Source organism: Gracilinanus agilis, chromosome 4 (genome assembly GCF_016433145.1).
Source record: "Gracilinanus agilis isolate LMUSP501 chromosome 4, AgileGrace, whole genome shotgun sequence".
Classification (NCBI taxonomy): domain Eukaryota; kingdom Metazoa; phylum Chordata; class Mammalia; order Didelphimorphia; family Didelphidae; genus Gracilinanus; species Gracilinanus agilis.
In genome coordinates this window covers 325652487-325676508 of record NC_058133.1, presented here as the reverse complement: position 1 = coordinate 325676508, position 24022 = coordinate 325652487, and the positions used below count along the sequence as shown (strand labels likewise).

General features: G+C 35.7%; 1 protein-coding gene across 1 annotated transcript in view; it reads right to left on the bottom strand.

Moving 5' to 3' along the window:
- Nucleotides 1–23589, bottom strand: part of DOP1A (DOP1 leucine zipper like protein A) — a 109320-nt gene extending 85731 nt beyond the window's left edge. The window contains exons 1-3 of the mRNA XM_044676304.1: nt 23196–23589; nt 6436–6626; nt 1024–1205 (exon numbers count right to left, since the gene is read on the bottom strand). Of these exons, the coding sequence (XP_044532239.1) occupies nt 1024–1205; nt 6436–6573 (320 nt within the window). The 5' untranslated portion in view covers nt 6574–6626; nt 23196–23589. The remainder of the gene's footprint in view (nt 1–1023; nt 1206–6435; nt 6627–23195) is intronic.
- Between the last annotated feature and the right edge of the window lie 433 nt (nt 23590–24022).

Below are 24022 nucleotides of genomic sequence, written 5' to 3'. Positions count from 1 at the left end.
TCTTCTGTCCTGGAATCAATACTTTGTGTATTGATTCTAAGAAAGAAGGTAAGAAGTTTTCACTTCTAAAAATGGGGATAAAGATAGAACTAACTCACAGAGCTGTGGATAATCAAATCCCTAAAGCTTTATTATTAACCATGAGTGTCTACAATGGCTCTGTACTGGACTCTTCTTTCTCCATACTATCTTGTTTAATGATTTTATCAGTTCCTATATGTTCAATTACCATCTCAATGCAGATGATTCTCAGATCTATACACCAGTCTTATCCTTTTCCCTGAGTTTTGGTCTCACATTACCAAATACATCTTCATTGATATCTCAAAAGGAATGTCCTATAGGCATCTCAAACTTGATATGTCCAAAACAAAACTCTCCAAATTTCCTTATTACTGCTAGAGACCGTATCACCCACCGAGTAACCAAAGCTCACATCTGTGATTCTACAAAACAATTAAGTTGGAAGGAAGTAAATAAGAGATTTAATTTTTTAAAGACAGGGTCATCCCATCTCTCCCAGGATGGAAAAGTAGGGACTACTCATAGGTTCTATCCTGCTAGTCATGGGTACAGAAACTTTACCTGTTCTATTTCCAACTTAGGTTGGAAATATCTTTCCTTTGGCAACTTGGTCTCTCTTTTTCCCTTTCTACAGGTATATATTAATGCCAAACACCCAACTGGCATCATCTACTGTAGGATTCCCAAGGTCAAGAGATTCTCCAGCCTCAGCCTTCCCAGTGGCTGGGATTATAGGCATGTACTATCATGTCCAGACCTAACAGAGCCTGAAAAAATTTCTCTGAATGGCATAAATGAATTATATAAAAGTTTTAATATTAAGAGCTGAATAACTGCCATTGTTAAGGTTTCCTTACTAATTTTAAGTGTATAAAACAAAGGAGTTTTTAAAATAAGCATAAAACAGTTAAATGAATAAATTATCATTTTTTTCTTTCATGAAATGTTTACATGAAGCCATAGCAATATAGTATACATGAATATTAAAATGATTCTTACCTGTAAAGAAAAAGATCTTTGGCAAGGCGCTTAGGTCCAATGATTTTGAAGATAATCTCATATGTTTCAAGTGCTTTTCGATGAACTCCACCAGGTAATGCTGGGTGCAGGCACTGTGCCAGGCGTTTGCCTATGGTCAGCTTTTTTGGTACTACCTGGTACTTTGCATTATTTTGTAAAACCTAGTAGAAAACACATTAAAGTGTATCAGTTTTATCTGCTACTACTTCTTTAAATTAAATCAATCAGCCAAAAGCATTTATTAAGTTCTTACTTCGAGGCACTATTCTAGGCATTATTAAAGTACAAAGAATGAAAACAATCCTTACTTGCAAGGAGACTATGCTTTAATGGAGAAGATAAGGACATATTTAACATATGTGCAGCACAAATATGATGTTAGTAAGTATATACACACATAAAGGTGTTGAGAGCAATAGAGAAACATGGACTGTCAGTATAATCTGTGAATCCCATCAGATCCAGCTGAAGTTTACAAGATCTCTGCAGCTGAGGGTTGTGACCACTCTCTGTGATTCCTCTCATTAATAAGAGTTTTAGAAATCACTTCAATTTAAAAGAAAAGGGGGAATTATGTGGGAGGCCAATAAGAGAAACAGTCTCAAATAATAAAAATCTGAGACTCCTCTTTTGACTCCTTTTCTGATCCACACCTTTCCTTAATGAAAAGCTTTAAGCTCCTAATAATCCAGCTGTTAAGAGGTTAACACTCTCTCCCTTGGTCAGAAATACAACTGTTTTTGTTTCAAAGGTAGTTCAGACACTCAAGGTCATAAATTCCTCCAGGAGGGGCTTTTCGCCCTGAAGAAAATATTCCCTGTCACAGCCTTCTGATAAGGACCCAGGCAAAGTTCTATCTTAGCCTTGTTCTCTTTGGAAGCTAATGAGAATCTTTGTGTTTTGATATGACATAATTTGTGTTTCTGCGCAAATGCAAAGTTTTTTTGGGGGGGGTTCTTTTATGTGAAGTGAGTCGAAGAATATATAATAAACTCCATGCTGCAAGAGACACAGCAACAGCAGCCACAGCAGCAGCAGGAGCATCATCATGAGCTGACAGAAAGACCTGTCCGGGTCCACTTATTTCTTATCAACTAAACCATCATTATCAAATTATCTGGAGGTGATAAAAAGATCTCGAGATAAAGGGTAGCGAAATAGAATAGAATTTGGAAGGGAGGGCAATAACATTTGAGGAGTGGGGATCAGGAAAGTTTTTATGTAGAAGATGGTACCTGACACCTCGCACCCAGGAGATTGGCCAGTATGACAATAAAGGAAAATAATAAATGTTGGAGGGGATGTGGCAAAACTGAGACACTAATACACTGCTGGTCGAGTTGTGAACTGATCCAACCATTCTGGAAGGCAATTTGGAATTATGCCCAAAAGGCTTTAAAACATTGCATGCTCTTTGATCCAGCTTCCTTGATCAACTATTGGGGTTGTACCCCAAAGAGATAATAATGAAAAATGTTTATACAAAAATATTCATAGCTGTACTCTTTGTGGTGGCAAAAAATTGGAAAATGAAGGGATGTCCCTTGATTGGGGAATGGATGAACAATTTATGGTATATGATGGTGATGGAATACTACTATGCTGTAAGGAATGATGAACTAGAGGATTTCTATATGAACTGGAAGAAACTCATACAGAGTGAACTGATGCTGAGTGAAATGAGCAGAAGAACATTGTACACAAAAAGTCAAACATTTTGGAAAAGTCAAATGTAATGGACTAGGAGCAATGCAATGATCCAAGACATTCCTAAGGGACTTATGAGAATGTTATCTACATCAAGAGAAAGAACTGTGGGAGTAGAAACACAGAAGAAAAACATGATTTATGACTTAGTTGTTTATATGGCTATATGGTTTGGGGTTTTGATTTTAAAAGATTGCTCTATTGCAAAAAAAAAAGAAAAAGATGGAACTAGATATAAAATTATAACATTTATATAACCCAGTGGAATGCTGGTCAGCTCTGGGAGGGGGAAGGGAGGAGAGGAGGGAAAAGAAAATGAACCATGTAAACATGGAAAACTATTTTAAAAAAATAAAAATTTTAAATGCTCCAAATCATTACTGATTGGAGAAATGCAAATTAAAACAACTGAGATATCACCTTACACCTATCAAATTGGCTCACAATAACAAGCAGGAGAGTTTCAGAAAAACCTGGGCAGACTTATATGAACTAATACAAAGTAAAGTGAGCAGAAACTAGACAACATTGAACAAAGTAAAAGTAACTATTGTATTATTGTAATATTGTAATATTGTAACTATGAACAACTGTGAAAGTCACTATGACGATCTAAGACAATTCCAAAGCACCCATGACAAAAAATGTTACCTGTCTCTTGGAGAATAACTGATAAACTCTGAGTACAGATTAAAGCATACTTTTTTTACTTCATTTTTCCCAGTCTTTTTTTGTATGTTTTCTTAGCTAATGTAGAAATATGTTTTGCATGATTTCATATGTATACTCGATATCATATGGGGTGAGGTGAGAGGGAGGAAGAAAATTTGCCATTCTAAATTTTAAAAAATGAATGTTAAAATATTTTTATATGGGGGCAGCCAGGTGGCTCAGTGGATTGAGAACCAGGCCCAGAGATGGGAGGTTCTGGGTTCAAATTGGGATCAGATACTTACTAGCTGTGTGACCTTGGGCAAGTCACTTAACCCCCAACGTCTAGCCCTTACTACTTTTCTGTCCTGGAACCAATACATGCTATTGATTTCGAGATGGAAGGTAAAGGTTTAAAAATTTTTTTTACTATATATTTTTATATGTAATGGGAAATATTTAATGAAATAAGGGCCAACTCTCTGTCAGAGAAGAAAGTGGGAGATAATAATGAGAGGGTCCCTGGGTTTTTGTTTGGTTGGTTGTTTGTTTTTTTCCCAGATAAATTTGAGTAGGAGGACAGTGAACTCATAATGAATGGCCTCAATCTTATCAGTAAAGTAGGAAGCAATATTCTCAGATAAATAGGAGTGTGTCTATGTGCGTGTGTGGGGGGAGGGTTGTGTGTGTTGTTGGGGGAATAGGGGAGGGAGTTGTAAGTAGGGCCTGTGGATGGAAGAGACAACTCTAATAGCTTCTGTAGGGAGTGAGATAAGAATGGGAGAAATACAAGGACTGCCCAGTTGAGGTAAGATAACATGAATTTATATTATATACAGTCATTACAAAATCATGGAGATTTTCTCCAGCTGGGTTCAGCAGCTTGTGAGTAGGAGCGAGAAGGATTGTAGGAGTAACCCAGGGCTAAGGTTTAGCAACAATTGCAGCAATAAGGCAAGGGGGCAAGGAAAGCAGCTATTAGATTAAAGTTGGAGGGGAAAAAAAGGAATTATGCTCTAAGAAAATATTGAAGAGTAGAGCCTTTGCTGGTCTTAATGAAGGTGAAGAACAGATTTAAGGAGAGATTGAAGGTGAAGAATAGATTTAAGGAGAGATGAGGCATAGGGGAAAGGAGGCTATGGTCAGAGAGGGTAATGGCAGAATTTCTAATGAGAAGTGTGGAACAACTACTAATAATAGTGAGGTCCAGTGCATGACCATCCTTATGTGTGTGGGAGATTGAAGAAATAGGTCATGGGACTTAAAGGAAGATAGATATTGGTGGATTAGGGAGCTTAAAAGAACATCAATGTGGAAGATAGTGAGAGAGGTGCTGAACTCCTTAAAAAAGGAGGGAGAGACTTGGGGCCCAGAATATTAAAATTGCCATAATTTGGTCTGAGTAGAATTCAAAGGAGGAAATGCTAGAGTTTGCAGCAATAGGACAAGAAGGCACAGGATGCAAGAGCAAAAGACAAGCTGAAGTTGGAGAAGAAAAGTAAAGCTAGAATATGGGTAATAGGATAGTAAAATACTGAGAGGTCAAGTTGCCAGTCTTGATGAAGATGAAGGCACACTTCCATGTGAAGGACATAGATGGAGAGTCTTAGAGGTAATACTAGGAAGAGAAAGAAGTATTAAGACTTTCCTCACCTAGGATTGTTGTGTTGGAGGGTGCTACAGAGGGTAGCTGGGAGGATGTACCATCACCACAGGGAAGTCAATCATGAGAGATAATTGGTGGAAAAAGTGTGAGAGAAAGAAGTCTAGAATTAAGGTGAATTTGTTCACTCTAATGAGAATTCCAATATGTACAAAGTAAGGGGTGGACAGGGTGGGAGTAGAACATGGGTGGGATAGGATTGAATGGGATGAAGATTAGAAAACAGTAGGAAGGGTTTGGGTACTGTTTATATTTAGATAGCTAGTGATTGATTAGTATAGGGATACAGGTAGAAACAGGAAAAATCAGAGAGGTAACAGTGAGTAGCCAAGTGATGAGTGTTGTAGAGGGAGCTGGGCCTTGATTAGTTCTTTTCCTTTGTCTAAGGGGATTGTGGAGGGGGACAGGGATTGGAGGTGTGCCCAAATAAGATTTTTTTTGTTTTTATTTTTTAAATTTGAACATTATTGCTGTCTCTTCTTAATACTATCACTTTCATCTTCTGAGGAGCCCTCTTATCTCTTCTTTGATCTCCTTCCTTTCCTCTGAATAGCTGAACTCCCTTCCTTCTACCCCTAGGCAATGGGGGTCAAGTGACTTGCCCAGGGTAACATAGCCAGGAAGTGTCAGAGGCCAGGTTTGAACCTAGGAACTTCCATCTTCTGGCCCAGCTCTCAATCCACTGAACCACCCCCAAATAAGATTTTTAAAGGAACTCCATTTTATTGTCTAAATACCCATTAACAAACCAAACTATATCAATTTACTACTATTAATCACATTATTACAAATACCCTATTCATTACATAATTTATTACTGTTAATTACATACTAATTAGCATTACTAGTATCTAACTACTAAATAGTATCTTTACGTAATTATGAATGCAAAATATAAGTAAATACCAAGAAAATGATTTATGATTATCATCATCATCTTTTAAGAGTTAAAAAAAATCTTTTCCCATTCTGGCAGAATAATCTTTATCTATAAAGTATCTTTTTAATACAACAAGAGATAAAATATGTCTCTCAATGATTCCATGGTCTTTAGTATGGTTAAGTCACTTATACCAGCTGTGTGTAAAACACTATATTTATTGTATGCAAAAATCTGGCATAAAAATGGTAAAGAGAGGTTCTCAACAGACGAAACAGGAATTTTATTTTTTAATGCTAAGAAAAAGAAATAAAAAGTTATCTTGCTAGTTACAAATGTGAAAATATTTTGTTCTTCTCAACACAGAATAAAATTTTTAAGTTTTTTAATGCCCTATGTTAATCTTTAAAGAAAGCCTGCCAACTCATAAAACTAGAAAACATTTTCCTTGTAACTGTTCCTTTGCTCAGTACAGACAGGAAAGACATACCTTGTTAAGCTTCCCAAGTGCAGATATTAAGTCTGCCCATTCACTGGAGTACTCAAAATTCTTGAGTGCTTTGTCAATTGCGGCTACATAATTTCTGTACTTGGAGTCACTCAGTAACTCCAGCTCCTCCGTGTTCATCCTCCCACAGATTCCCACTAGAGGCCAGATGGCAAGTCATGTAAAATCATTACCTAAAGGAGAGTTTGTGGGAAGGGGAAAAAACACTGTTATAATGGTAAATAACATAACTTTAGAATTTCTTGAAATAAATGTTATGATCATTTTAAATATCATTACAGAGTAAGAAGCAGTCAAATTAGGATACAAGAATGTGGGGGGAACTAGGGATGTACAATTCTGCACATCTTTCAATCAGATAAAATAATTCAGTTTGAATATAGAAAAGGGAAGGGTATTCTTTGGCTCTTGCTATTATACTATATTTATTATTATAACCATATGATATGAATTTTTCTCCTTGTATTAAGTTGGAATCATAGTAAGATTCTGATCATTTGAAATACTCTAGTATTGAACAGACTTGAATATATAGACATGAATGGGTTTGGGATATCATCTCGTTTTTCATTAAGGAACAAAAAGGAAACTAGATGATTCAGAATTTCAAATTACATATTATTTTGAATTAACTGATACAGGATGAAAAAGAATTTTATTGTCATTGTTTTGATCAACCCTAAACCTCCCAGTCCTTACCTCATTACTGACTGTACTTTCTTCCAGACAATTTTCAATGCTTAGAAAAACCTTCTTTCCCAAAGTAATGTCCTAGCTTTAAATATCCATTTACTCCACAGGTTCTCTAGCTAATCAAATGTACATCTATTTCAAAGGGCAAATGGGCTGATCACAGTTGCTGCCATATATCCTAGTGCTATATCTTCTAGGTAGATTATCAACTCCTGATAAATGTACTACCAAGAAGTAGCCCTATTTTCCCATTCTAATACTTCCAGTGGTTCCCCAGTTTACCTCTACTGTCAATAGCATGCATCCCTACTCTTTCCATTATCTCTTAGGATTTAGAGGAAATGTAATAGATAAATAAAGGACATGAACAAACAATTCACAAAAGAATAATTAAAAGTATTCACAACCACATGAAAAAATGCTCCAAATCACTGATAGTAAGAGAAAGGTAAGTAAAAACAACCCCAAAATTTTACCTAATTCCCTGCAAATTGGCAAAAAAAAAAAAAAGAGGCAATAGTCAATGCTGGATGAGTTGTAAAAAGATAGCCATACTAACACATTATTGATGGAGATATGAAATGATACATCTATTTTAGAAAGCAATTTGGATTTATATAAAGTTACACATCCATATCGTTTGAACCTGAGACTCCATTTTTGGGCTTATACCTCAAGAAAGTCACTGATGAGAAAAAAAAGTACCCATATACTCCAAAATATTTGTAGCATTACTTTTTATAATACCCCAAAACTGAAAACAAAGTATATGCCCATCCATTGGTAAATGTTTTTAAAAATCTGTAGTAGATGAATGTAATGAAATACTACTCTGCTTTATGAAGAATACAGAGAAGCACAGAAACATCTATATGAACTGATACAGAGAGAAATAAGTAGAGTCAAGGAAACAACATATTCAGTAATTACAAGATAAATGGAAAGAATAATGATGTATCAAAAAATCAAAAGGAAGTGTAACAAAATTATAAAAATCAAGGAGAACTGGAATGAAAGGATATGAGAAAACACACTGAATTTACACCTTTGTGGAGGATGGAGATCCACAGGTGCTATATACTCCAAGTTTTTGGACCTTTTATCATTTCAGTTGTGCTGACTTTTTTCCCCCCTCTCTACAAGAATAGTATTTGTCATAAGGGATATCTCTTGTAGAGGGAAAGGAAGATGGTTAAATAATATGTTATGGTGATGTAAGAAAAAGAAAATAAAAACTTATTCTTAAAATATTATTTGGGGGAAATGTCATCAAAAAGATATGAAATGGCAGTTTTCAAAGGAAGAAATCCAAAGTATCAATAGCTATATAAAAAAATGCTTGAAAGCACTAATAAATAGAGAAACAAAAATTAAACCAACTTTGAGGTTTCATCTTAAACTCATCAGTCTAGAAAAGTTAATTAAGAAAAAAAAGAAAATGATAGTGTTGGAAAGCCTTCAGGAAAAGAGGCACATTAATAATACTTTTGGAATCATGAACTAGACCAGTCATTGTAGGAAAAAATATGGAACTATGATCCAAAAGTTACTAAAATGAATATATAGGATTGACCCAACAATACCACAATTAAGCCTATGCTCCAAGGAAATTAAAGAAGTGATCTGTATGAACTGATATAGCAAAGTGAGGAGAACCAAGGGAATAATTTATACAGTAATAATAATAATGCAAAGACAAAAAACTTTGAACTTTGGCCAGTGCAATGAATAACCAATCACAATTGTCCAAGAGCTGATGATGAAGCATACTACCCATCTCTTGATGGAAAGGTAACAAAATCAAGATGGAGAATGAATCTTATCAGTCAATAAATATTTACTAAATACCTACTGGGTGCCAGGCACTGTGATTATTACTGGGGATACAGATATAAAAAAGACACTCCTTGTCCTCAAGGAGCTTACAATCAAATCTAGGGAAGATAACACATAAAAGGAAGCTGAAAAGTGAGGCAGAAGGGAAGGAAAGTACCTGTGATAGGGGCATGATGGAGAAGTCCAAAGGAATGCAGCAGTTTGGGAATAAAGAGGGTAAGAATGAGATATAAATTTGTGGAAATGGCCAATGTCAGAATTTATTGTGCTTGACTATGTATAATTGTTATGAGGTTTTCTTTTTCTTTTTTCTTTTCTCCCAAGAACAGAAGATGAGAACACAAGAAAACCAATGTTTGTTAACTGAAAAAATAAAATAGATTTGGAAAAAATGAAGATTATAGTCATCTTTGGTTAAAATTGAAAAACTGAAGCCACTTAGTTTAATCAACAATAAGAACATAACAAAGAACCCAAAAAACAAACTTCCCAGTTCCATCCTCAGTGAGTGTGTGTGTGAATGTGTATCTCTCATACCCCAACACAACAGCGTGTCTGTCTGTCTTTCACTCCCACCCCAACAAAAAGTAAAACAGAGGGCAGCTGGGTAGCTCAGTGGATTGAGAGCCAGGCCCAGAGACGTCCTGGGTTCAAATCTGGCCTCAGACACTTCCCAGCTGTGTGACCCTGGGCAAGTCACTTGACCCCCATTACCCACCCTTACCACTCTTCCACCTAGGAGCCAATACACAGAAGTTAAGGGTTTAAAAATTTTTTAAAAGTACATTTAAAAAAAAAAAAAGTAAAACAGAGAAGAAATGAGCAGATATGCTTAAGATTCTAAACACTTTCAAATTTGAGGCTCTTCTATATGTGAATAAAAAAATTTAACTGTTATCTAAGATCTTTCTCTTCTAAATCAACTTATTTTACTAAAAGTTAATTGATGTTAGAATTTTTAAATAAATTCTATAAAAAGCCATGTTGACCATAAGTAGCAAGCAAATTTTTGCTTATGAATCATTTAAGGTAGATTTATTTGCAGTTAGTGGGACTGTCTCTGAATAACTTCTTTTGACTGCTAAACTGTTTGAGACATCATAGAAGAGAATAATGACAAAGGTTAAGACAGTATTTTGGAAATCTGAAGATTATTTTCCCAGTAAGATAATGGGGGAAACAGGGATCAAGAAAAAGAAAAAGGACTGATATGATCAAAAATACTTATAGTAGGGGGCAGCTGGGTAGCTCAGTGGAGTGAGAGTCAGGCCTAGAGACAGGAGGTCCTAGGTTCAAACCCGGCCTCAGCCACTTCCCAGCTGTGTGACCCTGGGCAAGTCACTTGACCCCCATTGCCCACCCTTACCACTCTTCCACCTATGAGACAATACACCAAAGTACAAGGGTTTAAAAAAAAATAAAAAAATAATAAAAAAAAATACTTATAGTAGCTCTTTCTGCAATGGCAAGGAATTGGAAAATGAATGGGTATTCAATTGGGGAATGGCTGAACTAGTTATGGTATATGAATGTGATAGAATAAAACAGGATTTGGTAAAATAGGATAAAGGGGTTGGTTTCAGAAAAATTGGGGAAAACTATGAGCTGATACAAAGTAAAATGAGCAGAATCAGAAGAACAATTTATATAGTGACAGTAATACTGTTCTGCTTATCTAACAAGTTGTTGTGAGGGAAGTGCTATATAAATGTGAGTTGTTAGTAGCAGCAGGCAATGTTATATACAAGAAACTAGATGCCAATGGAGAAAGCCTGCCATTCCTGCCCTATATAACTACACTTCTCTCATTTATTTAACATTAAATACATTGTTTTCTCATGAATATTTTGGTATGTACTTAGAGGTATGACAGTGACAAAACATTTCTTTTTCATATTGTTATGCCTTTAGGTTATAAAACAATAATTTTTTAAAAAAACTCTTACCTTCTGTCTTGGAATAAATACTGTGTATTGGTTCCAAAGCAGTAGATTGGTAAGGACAAGGCAATGGGGGCTAAGTTACTTGCCCAGGTCACACAGCTGTGAAAGGGAATCCTTTTTTCTCTTTGTCTATTTTGAGTTAATAAATCTAAGAAACCCCTACTTAACCTCTACCTAACACTTTGTTATCAAGTAAGAGAATTCACAAATCACTTACTTGGAGAGCTCCACCCTTTTAACCCAATTAGAAACCTGTGAATCCTTTGATAAGTGTTGACACCTTCAGAAGATGTGAGGTGGATCCCACAGACATTGTGCCTGGGCAGTGCTAGGCAATTTGGAAGCTGGGATTGGCCCCTGTGAAGAGGGGATGGGACAGGAAAGGGCTATAAAAAGTCCTCAACTCTTTTGGCTGGATGCTCTAGCTTGAATTTTGGCCTTGGAGCTTCAGCTGGTGACCTGCCTCTGAGGTGACTTTGGACTTGGACCTTGGCTCTTGTACTGTTTCTTGGATGAGCAGCTGGCCTTCCTTCCCTGGCTTCTGTAGAGATTAGTTTGGAGAGGCCTTCCCCTCTTGGAGGAGGTAGCGTGGGTGGAACACCAGGTCCTCCAACTGAAGATTAACAAACCCTGCCAGGCTGAGCCAAGCACTGGAGTAGTATGATAGGCTAGACATCTTCTCTACCCTATTTTTGCATTTTTCTACTTTCACTCTTTCCACCTTTTTGTAAATAAAAGCTATTAAAAGTCATTTTGACTTGAGCTATACTACTTTAAATCGGTGACCCACCATGTTATTTTAGAATTCTCACATATTTAGTCAAACCCCGAAAATTTAATTCCTTACACAGCTAAGAAGTGCCTGAGGTCTGATGTGAACCCAGGCAGGGCCTCCCGCCTCTGGGCCTGGCTTTCAATCCATTGAGTCACCCAGCTTCTCCCAAAACAATCATTTTTAAATCTCTCCTGAACACCTAAATATAAATCAGAAATTTATAGTTTTAGTAACAGTTGTTTCTTTATAGTCCTTACTTGGATTTTTGATATATTTTTATTCAATTGTAATTATTTGTCTATGTCTTATTTACCCTATAGATAAGTTCCTTCAGTGTAGGAAAATGTGTTAGTGATTTCTGTATTATACGGTACATATAACATTTAGCACTGTCTTATATGTAACAGCTTAATAAAGCTTGCTAAATATTTTCAAATTAGTGAAAACTACTTATAGCCTACTTAGCATTAGTCATCATCTGAGAGTTGGAATTCAGTATCCCAAGCTACTTAATCTAGTATTGTTATTATTGTCAATGTTTTTTTGGGGATCCCTCCTGAATCAGAATCTATGATCTTATGAACTCAACATTGCTTTACTGTTTTAAGAAGTATTTTATTCATAGCACTATTAATTATCTTCATTTTAAAGATATAGACATTGAAGCTCAGAAAGTTTAAATGACTTCTCCACAGGCATCTAACATGTTAAGTATTAGGGCTGAGTCTCAAAAACAAATTTTTATGCTGAGACTTGTGCTTTTCCAACTCTCTTACAAAGCCGCTGCTGTGGAATTATAGTCAAAACCCCTCAATCATACCTTCATTTCTCTCCTGCTTTGTTTCAGTAGCTGATAAAAAGATAAGCATTCTCCTAGTCAAGATTAACCATTCCACTTGACCTCTGGATCCAATCTTTTCCTGGATCCTTCTAGTAGCACTCTCTAGCATTTTTCTTTCAATCTCCCAGTATGCACTGGCTTTTTTCTCTACCACCTACAGATATGCTCAGTTCTTCTCTATCCTTAAAAAATAAAACAAATGAAAACTCACTTAACCCTGACACTCAAGCTCTTCTATTAGAAAAGGTCATCTATGCTCATCTTAATTTCCTCATTTCCTACTCACTTCTTGATCCCTAGGAATATGGCTTCCAACTCCACTACTGAACTGAAACCTCTCTTCAAGATTATGAATAATCTATTAACTACAACATCTTTTTCTCATTCTTCATGTAGCCAGACCTCTCTGCAGCATTTAAGGCTGACAATACCCACTCATTCCCAACGTATATATGTAAACACACTCCTAACCAAGTCAGTTGCCAAGAATTGCAAATTCTACCTATATATCTTTCACATTCATACCATTGGTTCATTCACAATGCCAACCACTTTAGTTTGGGCCTTTACCAACTCTCCTCTATTAGTTCCTAATTGAGGGACATCTAGGTAGCACAGTGAAAGAAAACCAGATCTGGAGTCAGAAGGATCTGGGTTCAAATCTGACCTCAGATATTTCCTCACTATGTGACCTTGGACAAGTCATTTAATCTCAATTACCCAACCCTCACTACCCTTCTGCTTTGAAACTTGTTATGGCCCATGTAACATAAAGGGTCAGAAAAGGGTTCTAAACTCTGGAGAAGCTGCGAGCATGAAATATCAAATTTAAGAAAAGTACAAGAAGAAAGAAAAAGGGTAGCTGGGTAGCTCAGTGGATTGAGAGTCAGGCCTAGAGACGGGAGGTCCTAGGTTCAAGTCTGGCCTCAGACACTTCCCAGCTGTGTTACCCTGGGCAAGTCACTTGACCCCCATTGCCCACCCTTACCACTCTTCCACCTAGGAGCCAATACACAGAAGTTAAGGGTTTAAAAAAAAGTACAAAAAAAAAAAGAATAAAGAAAAAGGAGAAGGACGAAGAAGGGAAAAAACTCCAAAAGAGTCTTAGGTTCAGAGAGAATCTTACTAGCCTCCACCAGGGAAGGGCTTTTGGCCAAGGCTTTTATTAGCATATCAACACTTACAGATTATCTGATTGATATCAAAGACATACAGAAGGAACAAAGCAGTGGGCTACATCAAAATAATCAGTCCTGTTATACCTGGGTTAACAAATTTCTATTACAGTTAAAGTTCACATATTTTATGTCTGAAATATTTGCTAAAGAAATAGAAAAGATGAAAGAAAGAAGATGCTTGATAGAGAAGTTATTCAGAAAACAGCAGTACTGGCAAATCCTTCTATTATTTATTTAAAGGGAAGTTTTAGAAATGTGAATTCCAATGAACTGGAGGAATTCCATGTGAACTGGAAGGACCTCCAGGAATCTGCAGAGCGAGAGGAGCAGAACCAGGAGAACACTGTACACAGAGACCAATACACTGTGGCACAATGGAATGTAATGAACTTCTCTACTACCAGCAATACAATGACCCAGGACAATCCAGAGAAACTTATAAAAAAGAATGCTATTTACATCCAGAGAAAGAACTGTGGGAACAGAAATGCAGAAGAAAAACATGATCAATCACATGATTCAATGGGGATATGATTAGGGTTTTGATGCTAAAAGATCACTCAGCTTCCGAAGGCAGGGGAAAGAAAAGGGGAGTGGATCATGAATTACATAACCATGAAAAACTATTCTAAATTTAAAAAAATTTTTAAATTAAAAAAAAAATAAAAATTCCCATGTTGGTTGTAAGGATAATCAGAAGCGCCAGAATGGTCACTGTTTGGAGTTGCTGAAGCTTCCTAGTCTATTGAGCAGTGCCAGATTAACCTAGTCAATTTGGTAGAGACCCCACTAATTTTTTCCACTGAAGGTCTAAGCACTTATTAACTCTGTGAGTTCCTGATATGGGCACAACAAGAAAACTGCCTTTACAACAATATCTTGTTTTATACTGGACCTTGACCTTTGCGCCATAAGGCCTCAGTGTAGGCATTTTACATATTCCAGGATCAGTGAGTGCTTATGCTGCCTTCAGAACTGATACTTAGTATCAGTTCTAAGACAGAAGGTATAGGTTTAATAAAGAGAAAAAAAAAGCCTCTCTTAACTAGACTTCCTGTCTCAAGTCTTTAACTTCTCCATTCTATTTACATGCAACTAGAAAACTGATATTTCTAAATCACAGGTCTGATCATTTCATTAACTGCTCAAAAACTTTGATGGCCTCACTTTTCTTTGAGGAAAAAGTATAAATTCTGGTTCAGCAGTAAAAGCTAATCTGGCACTAATCTGTCTTTCTAGACATTTAATGTGGCTCCTTTCTCTTCCCAATTTTGCAAACCAACCAAATTGGTCTACCTGTTCTTCCCCGTGGTTGGAATGCTCTCCTTCCTCATCTCTTCCTACTGAATCCATAGCTCCCATCCAGGTTCAGCTGAAGCCTATAAAGCCATTTCTAATTCTTCCAATTATTAGCACTTTTCTATCTTTATTTTGTAACTTTTTTTTTAAACCCTTAACTTCTGTGTATTGACTTATAGGTGGAAGAGTGGTAAGGGTAGGCAATGGGGGTCAAGTGACTTGCCCAGGGTCACACAGTTGGGAAGTGTCTGAGGCCGGATTTGAACCTAGGACCTCCCGTCTCTAGGCCTGGCTCTCAATCCACTGAGCTACCCAGCTGCCCTATTTTGTAACTATTTTGCATTTATTTCTCTACATCCATGATGTTTTCCTTAGGATTGGTAAGCTCCTTGAAGGTAAGGGCTGTTTTTCTCTTTATATTCTCAGACCTAGCATAATTAGTCCTTACTAAAATACTTACTGGATTGACTTCAAGTTCACTCCTTTCCCTACTAGTTCATATTTCTTTTATATTAAAGGTTAATTTATGGCCATCTGAAGCACCAAAACAAACATTTTTTAAAAATTCTAATACTAGTTGTATCCTAAATAAAATTAATATGAATTGAGCACTTTTCACAGCATTATAAATAAAATGCTTTCCAGAAGGTTCTATCTTTAAATTTTTTTGTTTTTATCAATTTGATGAAAAATCCTTAGAAAAATAATAATAGCTACTTGTAAAGTGTTTTCTACACTGACATAATTGTAAATATAGACTGCAAGTTTGAGCATGTCTTTGCCTCATCAGCTCAACAACCCAAGTTTCTTTTTACATATGACAATTACAATAGAATTCATAAAGGTAAACCATTTCTACTAAAGAATAAAATGGTCCTTCCAAGTTATTTAAAGGTAAGATTCCCTCCTCTTAAAGCTTTCAAAATAAGCTACCCTAAGGATAACTAATTTGAAAGAATAAAAATGTTGGGATTCAGTTAAAGACAGTTATTTTGTAAATAGTCAATTGAATTCAATAATATAAAATAGCTAATATTTTAGGAGCCTGTGAGTTTCCTATATAGACAATTATTTGGGTTCAGTCATTTAAAAAAATCCATCTACAAAAGTACAATGTGACACAAAAGACTGATTTATATTCTGAAACAATGAAAGCCTTGGACTTTGAAAATGGATACAATAGTTGCTTATGTCAAATTCTAGAATAAATCAAACATAAGATTTGTGAAATATGCAGAATTAAAATGGAAACTACTATTTGATTTGCTTATTAAAAAGGGGAAGTAAAAATCCATAGTAGGAAACTAAATTCAGAAGGAAAAAAACACAGACATTTAATAAACATAATTTTTTTTACACGTTCAAGAGAGGAAATGCTGTATAGAAGATAGCGCTGGCCCCTCAGACACTGTTTCCTTTTGGTACCCAGTTATGTTGACTATCACTTATTAATTATCTAGGGACATAAAAACTTCAACTCATATGAGTAAAGGGTCATGGGCCTCCCCTTACTTAGTAACTCTGAAGACCACACTAGTCACCATACTCTGCTCTGCTGCTAAACAGTCGTATTTCCAAAGGAAGACACCCTCCACCCCTAGTCTACAGAAACTAAGTGCCAAAGTATCCTTGTTTCTTATCCTTGCTATTTTAGGGTTAAATAAATCTTCTGTTAACTATTCAATGACTCACTTTGTTGAAACATAAAACTGAATTAATAGGATTCCAACATCAGGTCCACCTCTAATAGCTTATATGTTTAAGCCCTGCCTAATAGCCATATTAACTATGTGGTCCTAGGCAAGACCTTTTAAACTCTCAGTGATAACCAGGCAACTATTTAAGATCATAAGTTTCAGAAAAGGTAACTATTTGCATCAATAAAGAGTTCCTTTATTTTTAATTTTTATCTTAAAAAATAAAAATTTAGGGGGCAGCTGGGTAGCTCAGTGGAGTGAGAGTCAGGCCTAGAGACAGGAGGTCCTAGGTTCAAACCCGGCCTCAGCCACTTCCCAGCTGTGTGACCCTGGGCAAGTCACTTGACCCCCATTGCCCACCCTTACCAATCTTCCACCTATGAGACAATACACCGAAGTACAAGGGCTAAAAAATAAATAAATAAATAAAAATAAAAATTTAAACAGAAAGCATATTATTGCTTTCCCCCTTTTTATAAGGCTGGAAATAAGATTTATATAAGCTATACAACATTTTGAAAGGTAATATATAATAAACTTTTGTTATATTGAATCTCTGGGAGCTTGAAGTTCATTCAATGATTGACAGATAAGTCAGTTAGATAGAATGTTCCCAGAGAGGCATGCGAAAGGCAGGAGGGGTCGGTTGAGAACCCCAAGGAGAAGTTCTGGGTCTTTTACCTGTCCTTAGGCTAGAGATCAGTGTGGATCCTGGTCTTGGAGTGAGAGAGTTGCAAACACTACTCTGCAAGCTCTTCCTGTCCTTCATATACCATTATCAACCTGTACTTGACCACCACACCTCAGTGTCTACTGCCCCTAGATATTAGGAGTTTCATCATCTAGCTGTCTAGGCTTCCCAGGGCCTGGGAGGGATCCGGGAAGTGGGCAGGAGACGAAGAAGAGGGTGGAAAAGGGTGGATATATCTCAACTGTTAAGGTTTAAGATCTACAGAAGAAGAAGCTGAGGATTTCCCAGCAGTTTACCTACTCTGGTTTAGCCCTGGCCAGGCTGAACCAGAGGGAAGTTAACATTGTTTCTTCATTTGCCTGCAGTTAGAGTTTCATTAGTAACAATTTAAATAGGGTCTCCTATTACCCCAATCCTTTACCCTTATCCTTCTTACCATATATAAAGTTTAAAGTACCTTCCTAAATCAGTTTCAAAGCTTGTTTTGGGAAGGGAGACAACACAGTCAGAATATCAACGTTATCCCAGCTGAAGAGCCCAATTAATATATCAATTTACCCCAGGTGGGTCCTGAAGGGATAAACCTCTTTGACCTGAAGGATCCTGCCTGGGCAACTGTTATAAAGGAGAAGTGCCATCTTATCCTCTCTGTACATCATTTCTACTACCTCAAATAGATACTAGTGACCTCCTTTAAATATAACACTTTGCACATGAGGAAGATGAAACTGAAATGCAACTTGGTAATACTTTCTATTCAGGAAAAATTAAAGAGAAATAGTGTTTCCTACATTGATATTTGCTGTAAGACTCATATACATATTTGCATATATATGTATATATATATACACACACACATATATGGACAATGGAAGACTGAGATGATAAAAAGAATCAATGTACAATACCTGACTAGAAAGTTAGAGAAGACTAAAGAAATTGTCTTTCCTATTCTTTTTCCCTAACATAATAATCAAAGCAAGACATTAAACAATTGACAAAGCAATTTTAATTATAATAATGTAAGATCAACATTTTCACCTAAAATACTGATTCAGTAAGGCTGCAATGAATATGTTTTTGCACATAAAAATTAGTTGTATCTTTGGGATGAGAGGTCCAGCTATGTTTCTTTAATGTTTCACTAATGCCTATACAAATTGTTATTTTTATATGAAAACACCACTCTTTGCTATGGAAATGTATTCTTTTTGTACTTTTTGTCTAATATATAAAATTTTAGTTCCATATATATAATTTATTTTTAGGTGAACTATCTTATAATGTAAATATAGCCTCATTCCTGATTGTCTGAAATATTAACATGCTTGACACCAACTAATAATCTATCCTTTCCAAATGTATTTTTTTTGGCCTGAAGTGAAAAAAAAAAAAACTATTTCCCAGGGCATATAACTACTACTTATATAATGTAACTAGTAAACTTTAAAATGTGAAAAAATGAAAAATATATTGTGATTTGCTACTTTCCAGCTGGAAGAAATTAAATCAAAATAACACTGAGTCTTTCTTCCTTCCCAATGAAATATCAACAAGCATCTTTAGCATGATTTGTAAACAACATGCCAATTTTGTGTCAAATTTTTTAAGGCATATATACCTAATATATTTTAGAACTATATTATTAAAACAAGTTTGTAGTGTCTCTGTCTTTTGCTGTACCACAACAGTGAAAACAAAATGAAAGTCACCCTTTTGCTGGCAAATTAAGCCCCAAGTAATAAGCATAAAAATGAAAATAAGTACAGATTTAAACGTTCACACTTTAACAGAGGGAAATCTCAGATAAGATCTTTAGAAATGCCAAGCAAAGTCAGAACATTTCAGTTATAAACATAGCTTTTCTAATGGGAGTTAAAAAAAATAAGTGAGTAGGATTTGGCTTCAAAGAAATATGGGCTGTTTTGACAGTAGCTTTAAAGAAAGGGAGAGAGAGACCAGAAGGGACATTGTCATCATTTGCCATATGCAAAGGTAAGTCTGATCTTCAATAATACTGCAAGAGTAGGGGGCAGCTGCCTGGCTCAGTGGATTGAGAGCCAGGCCTAGAGACAGGAGGTCCTAGGTTCAAGTCTGGCCTCAGACACTTCCTAGCTGTATGACCCTGGGCAAGTCATTTAACCCCCACTGCCTAGCCCTGTAACAAATTAAAAAATTAATATAGAAGGATATATGTATATATATATACATATATATATATAAAAGATATTAGGGTTTAAAAAATTAAAAAAAAAAAAGACTGCAAGAGTAAAATTCAACGTATTCTCACCAGCAACAAACTGAGGCTGAAAGCTACCAGTTGTGAAAGAAACTGTTAGGCTCAGTGCTATATGCCAAGAACTATCCATTAAATAACTGCTGGATTAATGGAAAAAGAAGTTTGATTATTACCACTGAGGAAAAATGCATACAGTACTTTTTACCAGCCAGTGATGAAAATGTTTAAGAATAACTTTAATCCATACTCTGCTGGGAGCTGAAAACCCAGCCAAGAAATAACAGGTCAACTAGTCATTTTCAACAACTAGAAAATGTATCAAGTTGCTTAAAAATATAAACATCAAACAAATAAAATAGTTTTAATAACTATTAGGAGGTACTCTCCTGCCATTCCAGGTAGTCTTCACATTTACAGGAAACAGAATTAGTTTTACTTACCACTAGCATAGAAGCATTAGATCTTTTAACTATTACAGATTCTAACTAATTAAATCAATTAAGTAATACACAGCCTGTGCTAAGTATTTAAATACTTAAAACCCTCAAAAGAGTCCTAGAAGAACTGCCAAAGTTAGAATCTCCAAATGGATATATCTAGGCCACAATTTTCTGTTATTTGTACAAATATGACTGACTAAATACGGAGAAAAAATTCTGATTAGAAAGATAAGAAATACCATTAAGTGTGACATTTTCTGCTGAATTCACAATGGCATACCTTTAGAGGCTGTGAAAGTTTTGACAAAATAGCATTCCATAGTGGTCAAAATTTAAACAATTCCTCCCTCTCCTCCCATCTCCAGGACCCTGCTGCAAAGTCACATTTTCTAGTACCTCTAGTGTCTCCTTCCCCTCTCCCAAAAAACATGCTAAGCTATACTACAAAGTATTTCTTCAGTACTGGTATCAGTGCATGCCAACATTTTATCTACAATTAGATTCAAAGACTTGCATAGAATACTGTGGTGGCAAGGAATTGCAAATTGAAGGGATATCTCCATCAACAGGGAAATGGCTGAGCAAATTGTGGTATATGATTGTGATGGAATACTATTGATGAGCAGCTGATTTTAGAAAATCCTGGAAAGATTTACATGAACTAATGCAGAGTGAAATGAGCAGAACCAGAACCTTTATTTCATATTATTTCTCTTCATGCACAGTCTGTTGTGGTCAAGTAAGCCTGCTACTATTTCCTTGTATACAGCATTTCATCTCTTGTCTTTGCATAGGTGATTTCTCATATCTAGATGGGGGATCCATCACTTCCTCCACATCTACCTGTTAGAATCTCTAGCTTCCTTTAAAGTACAGCTTCAGGCACCAATTCCTACAAGAAGCCTTTCCTTGACTTCTCCAGTTGTTAGTGGACACTCAAAAAAATTACTTTGTATTTATTTACTATGTACATGTTGTATGGCCTCCCTTGTATACTTCTGAGGATAGGAAGGGTTTAATTTTTGCCTCTGTATACCTATCCGATGGCTAGCAGTGTGGCTGGCACATAGTAGATGCTTAATAAATGTTTGCAGATTTGAAAGGAATTGAAAGCAAAACCTGTTCATTTGTCTTCCTTTCCCCAGTACTTAGTACAGTGCACTGAATGTATTAAGAACTTAATATGAATTTTCTAAACTGAATTCAATTATCTATGTTAATTAGAGGAAACAGTCATGTAAAATAATCCAGAATTAATCAACTGAAATTGCATACTACTGACAATGGAACCTTGCTTTTGAGGGGCAGATTTATTTATTTCATTAAGTTTGATATATGCTAATATCAAAAACTAGTTTTTATTCCCTGAAAACATAATTGGGGAAATGGTCTAGAAACTTCCTGGATATCAAGGGCATGTACTGGACATCAGTAGAAGAACAGGTCTCAAAGTGGGAGCAGTTTCTTTCAGGAAGAACACAATAACCCATTGGTGTTAGATGTCAAAATCAAGCAGGAAATGACCTTAAAGAATCTACAGAGTAATAACCACAATAAAGATGTAATTTCTTCTTAGGTCTCTGATACATAATATCAGCTCAGTAGAGCAAAACATAGCTGGACGTTGTACAGATCCAAAAAATGAAAGGTGATTTTGAAGACTATAAAAATATATATTGTGAGAGAGGAACAGATCAAACACAAGGAGAATAATAACTATGTTCTAGACCCATTATTGAATGTTTTCCCCACATTTTTAAAGTGGTTTTTTCCATATGACACTCATCTTTGACAAAATATTGTGTATATACACACGCATATAATTTCAACTTGGAAATATGTCAAAATACTTCCATCTATGTATATCTTGCCTTTAGAAAACCGCAAAGCTCCTTTAATGCCTGCAAATTTATCTCAGAAACATAGACCAAAGCTTTTCATTTCAACATTCTGCCTGTGTTGTTATATAGACATGAGATGAAACATAAGATTTTTGCTGCTTTCACATATATATTTGTCCTGATCCTCCCACTAAAAATGTTCCTAAAATCAGTGCTTTAAACCAAAGGTCCAATAAATGCTAAATGACCAAAAATGAGTGGCAACATTTTTATTTTTGCTCTTTTCTCTCCATTCCTACCCTTTCATTCTTTTTTAAATCCTTACTTTTGTCTTGTAATAACTTTAAGACAGAAGGGCAAGAGGGCAGCTGGGTAGCTCAGTGGATTGAGTGTCAGGCCTAGGGACAGGAGGTCCTAGGTTCAAATCTGGCCTCAGACACTTCCCAGCTGTGTGACCCTGGGCAAGTCACTTGACCCCCATTGCCTACCCTTACCAATCTTCCACCTATAAGTCAATACACAGAAGTTAAGGGTTTAAAAAAAAAAAAAAAAAAGACAGAAGGGCAAGAGCTAGGCAAAATGGGATTAAGTGACATGCCCAGGGTCAAACAGCTAGGATGTGTTCTGATGCCAGATTTGGACGCAGGTCTTCCCAACTCTTTCCTTTGTAACTACCTAGCTATTTCTTTTCTTTAATTCTTTGCTTTCACTGGGATATTTACATTTTGAAATCACTTAAATTCAAACTTAACAGATTTCATTTTCCTCCTGAGTCTGTCAATTCCCCCTTATTTCCCCATTATCATTAACTATATATCACTACTCTGCTAATCAAGCAACCTTGCCATTCTAGAATTGTTCTCTACTCCTATCATCTGCATTATGCATCGAAAACTTTATTTCGATGAACAAGCATATATTCCCCATTGAATAATAAAAAGAAAAAATCCTTAATATGCATAGTCAAAACTAATATTTTAAGTCCATCACTTAATTGAAAAGAAATGAGTAGCATACTTCATCTTTTGTCCTTTGGCATCATGGTTTGTCACTGCATTGATCACAGTTGTAGTCTTTTAATTAAATTTGTTTCTTTTTATTATGTTACTGTATAAATGATTCTCTTAGTTCTATTCACTTTGCTCTGTATTAGTTCATAAAGGTCTTCTCAAATTCTTCCAAAACTGTCTATTCTGTAATTTCTTATGAAAAAATAACATTCCATTACATTCCTATACCATAATATATCAGATATTTATCATAATATACCATAATTGTTTATCCATTGTCCAATAGGAGGGCATCTCTTTAGTTGCCAGTTGTTTACATGAGTCCTTTTTCTCTTTTTTTGATCTCTGTTCAGGTACCTGCATAATAATGGAATGGCAAAATGTACGCACAGGTTAGTAACTTTTAAAACATAATTTCAAATTGCTTTCTATCGTAACTACCAATGTATAGTTCCACCAACAATGCATTAGTATGCCTTTTTCCTGCAGTCTCTCTAACATATCATATTCTTTTTTTGTTACCTTTATCAATGTTAGGCAGAAATGAAGTGGACCTTCATAGTTGCTTTAACATGCAATTCTTTTATCATTAGTGATTTGGAACACTTTTGCATATTTCCTAGCAACATGGCTTTAAGCAAGTTACAACTCATATATGCTTCAGTTTCCCCATCTATAAAATTTGGAGAAGTATTGCAACTACCTCCCTAGATTGTGGTGAGGAACAAATGAGATAATAATTGTAAAGTGCTTATTATCACAGTGGTTGGCACGTAATAAGCGTAATATAAACATAAGTTATTACTGTCATGTGAGTGCTACTAGCTTGTACTTATTAATTTGAAAACTTCCTGTTCCTATAACTACTTGGGGGGGGAGGGGAATGGTTCTTAGTCTTATAAAACAGTCCCTTAAGATATAAGACCTTTATAAAAATTATTGCAAAGATTTTCTCCCTCAATAATCTGTTTCACTTCTAATTTTAACTGCATTGGTTTTATCTGACATCATGAAATATTTTCTTCATGCTAGCTCTGAGATTAACTCTTATTTAACCATTTCTGTCTTAGGTCTGAATGTACAACC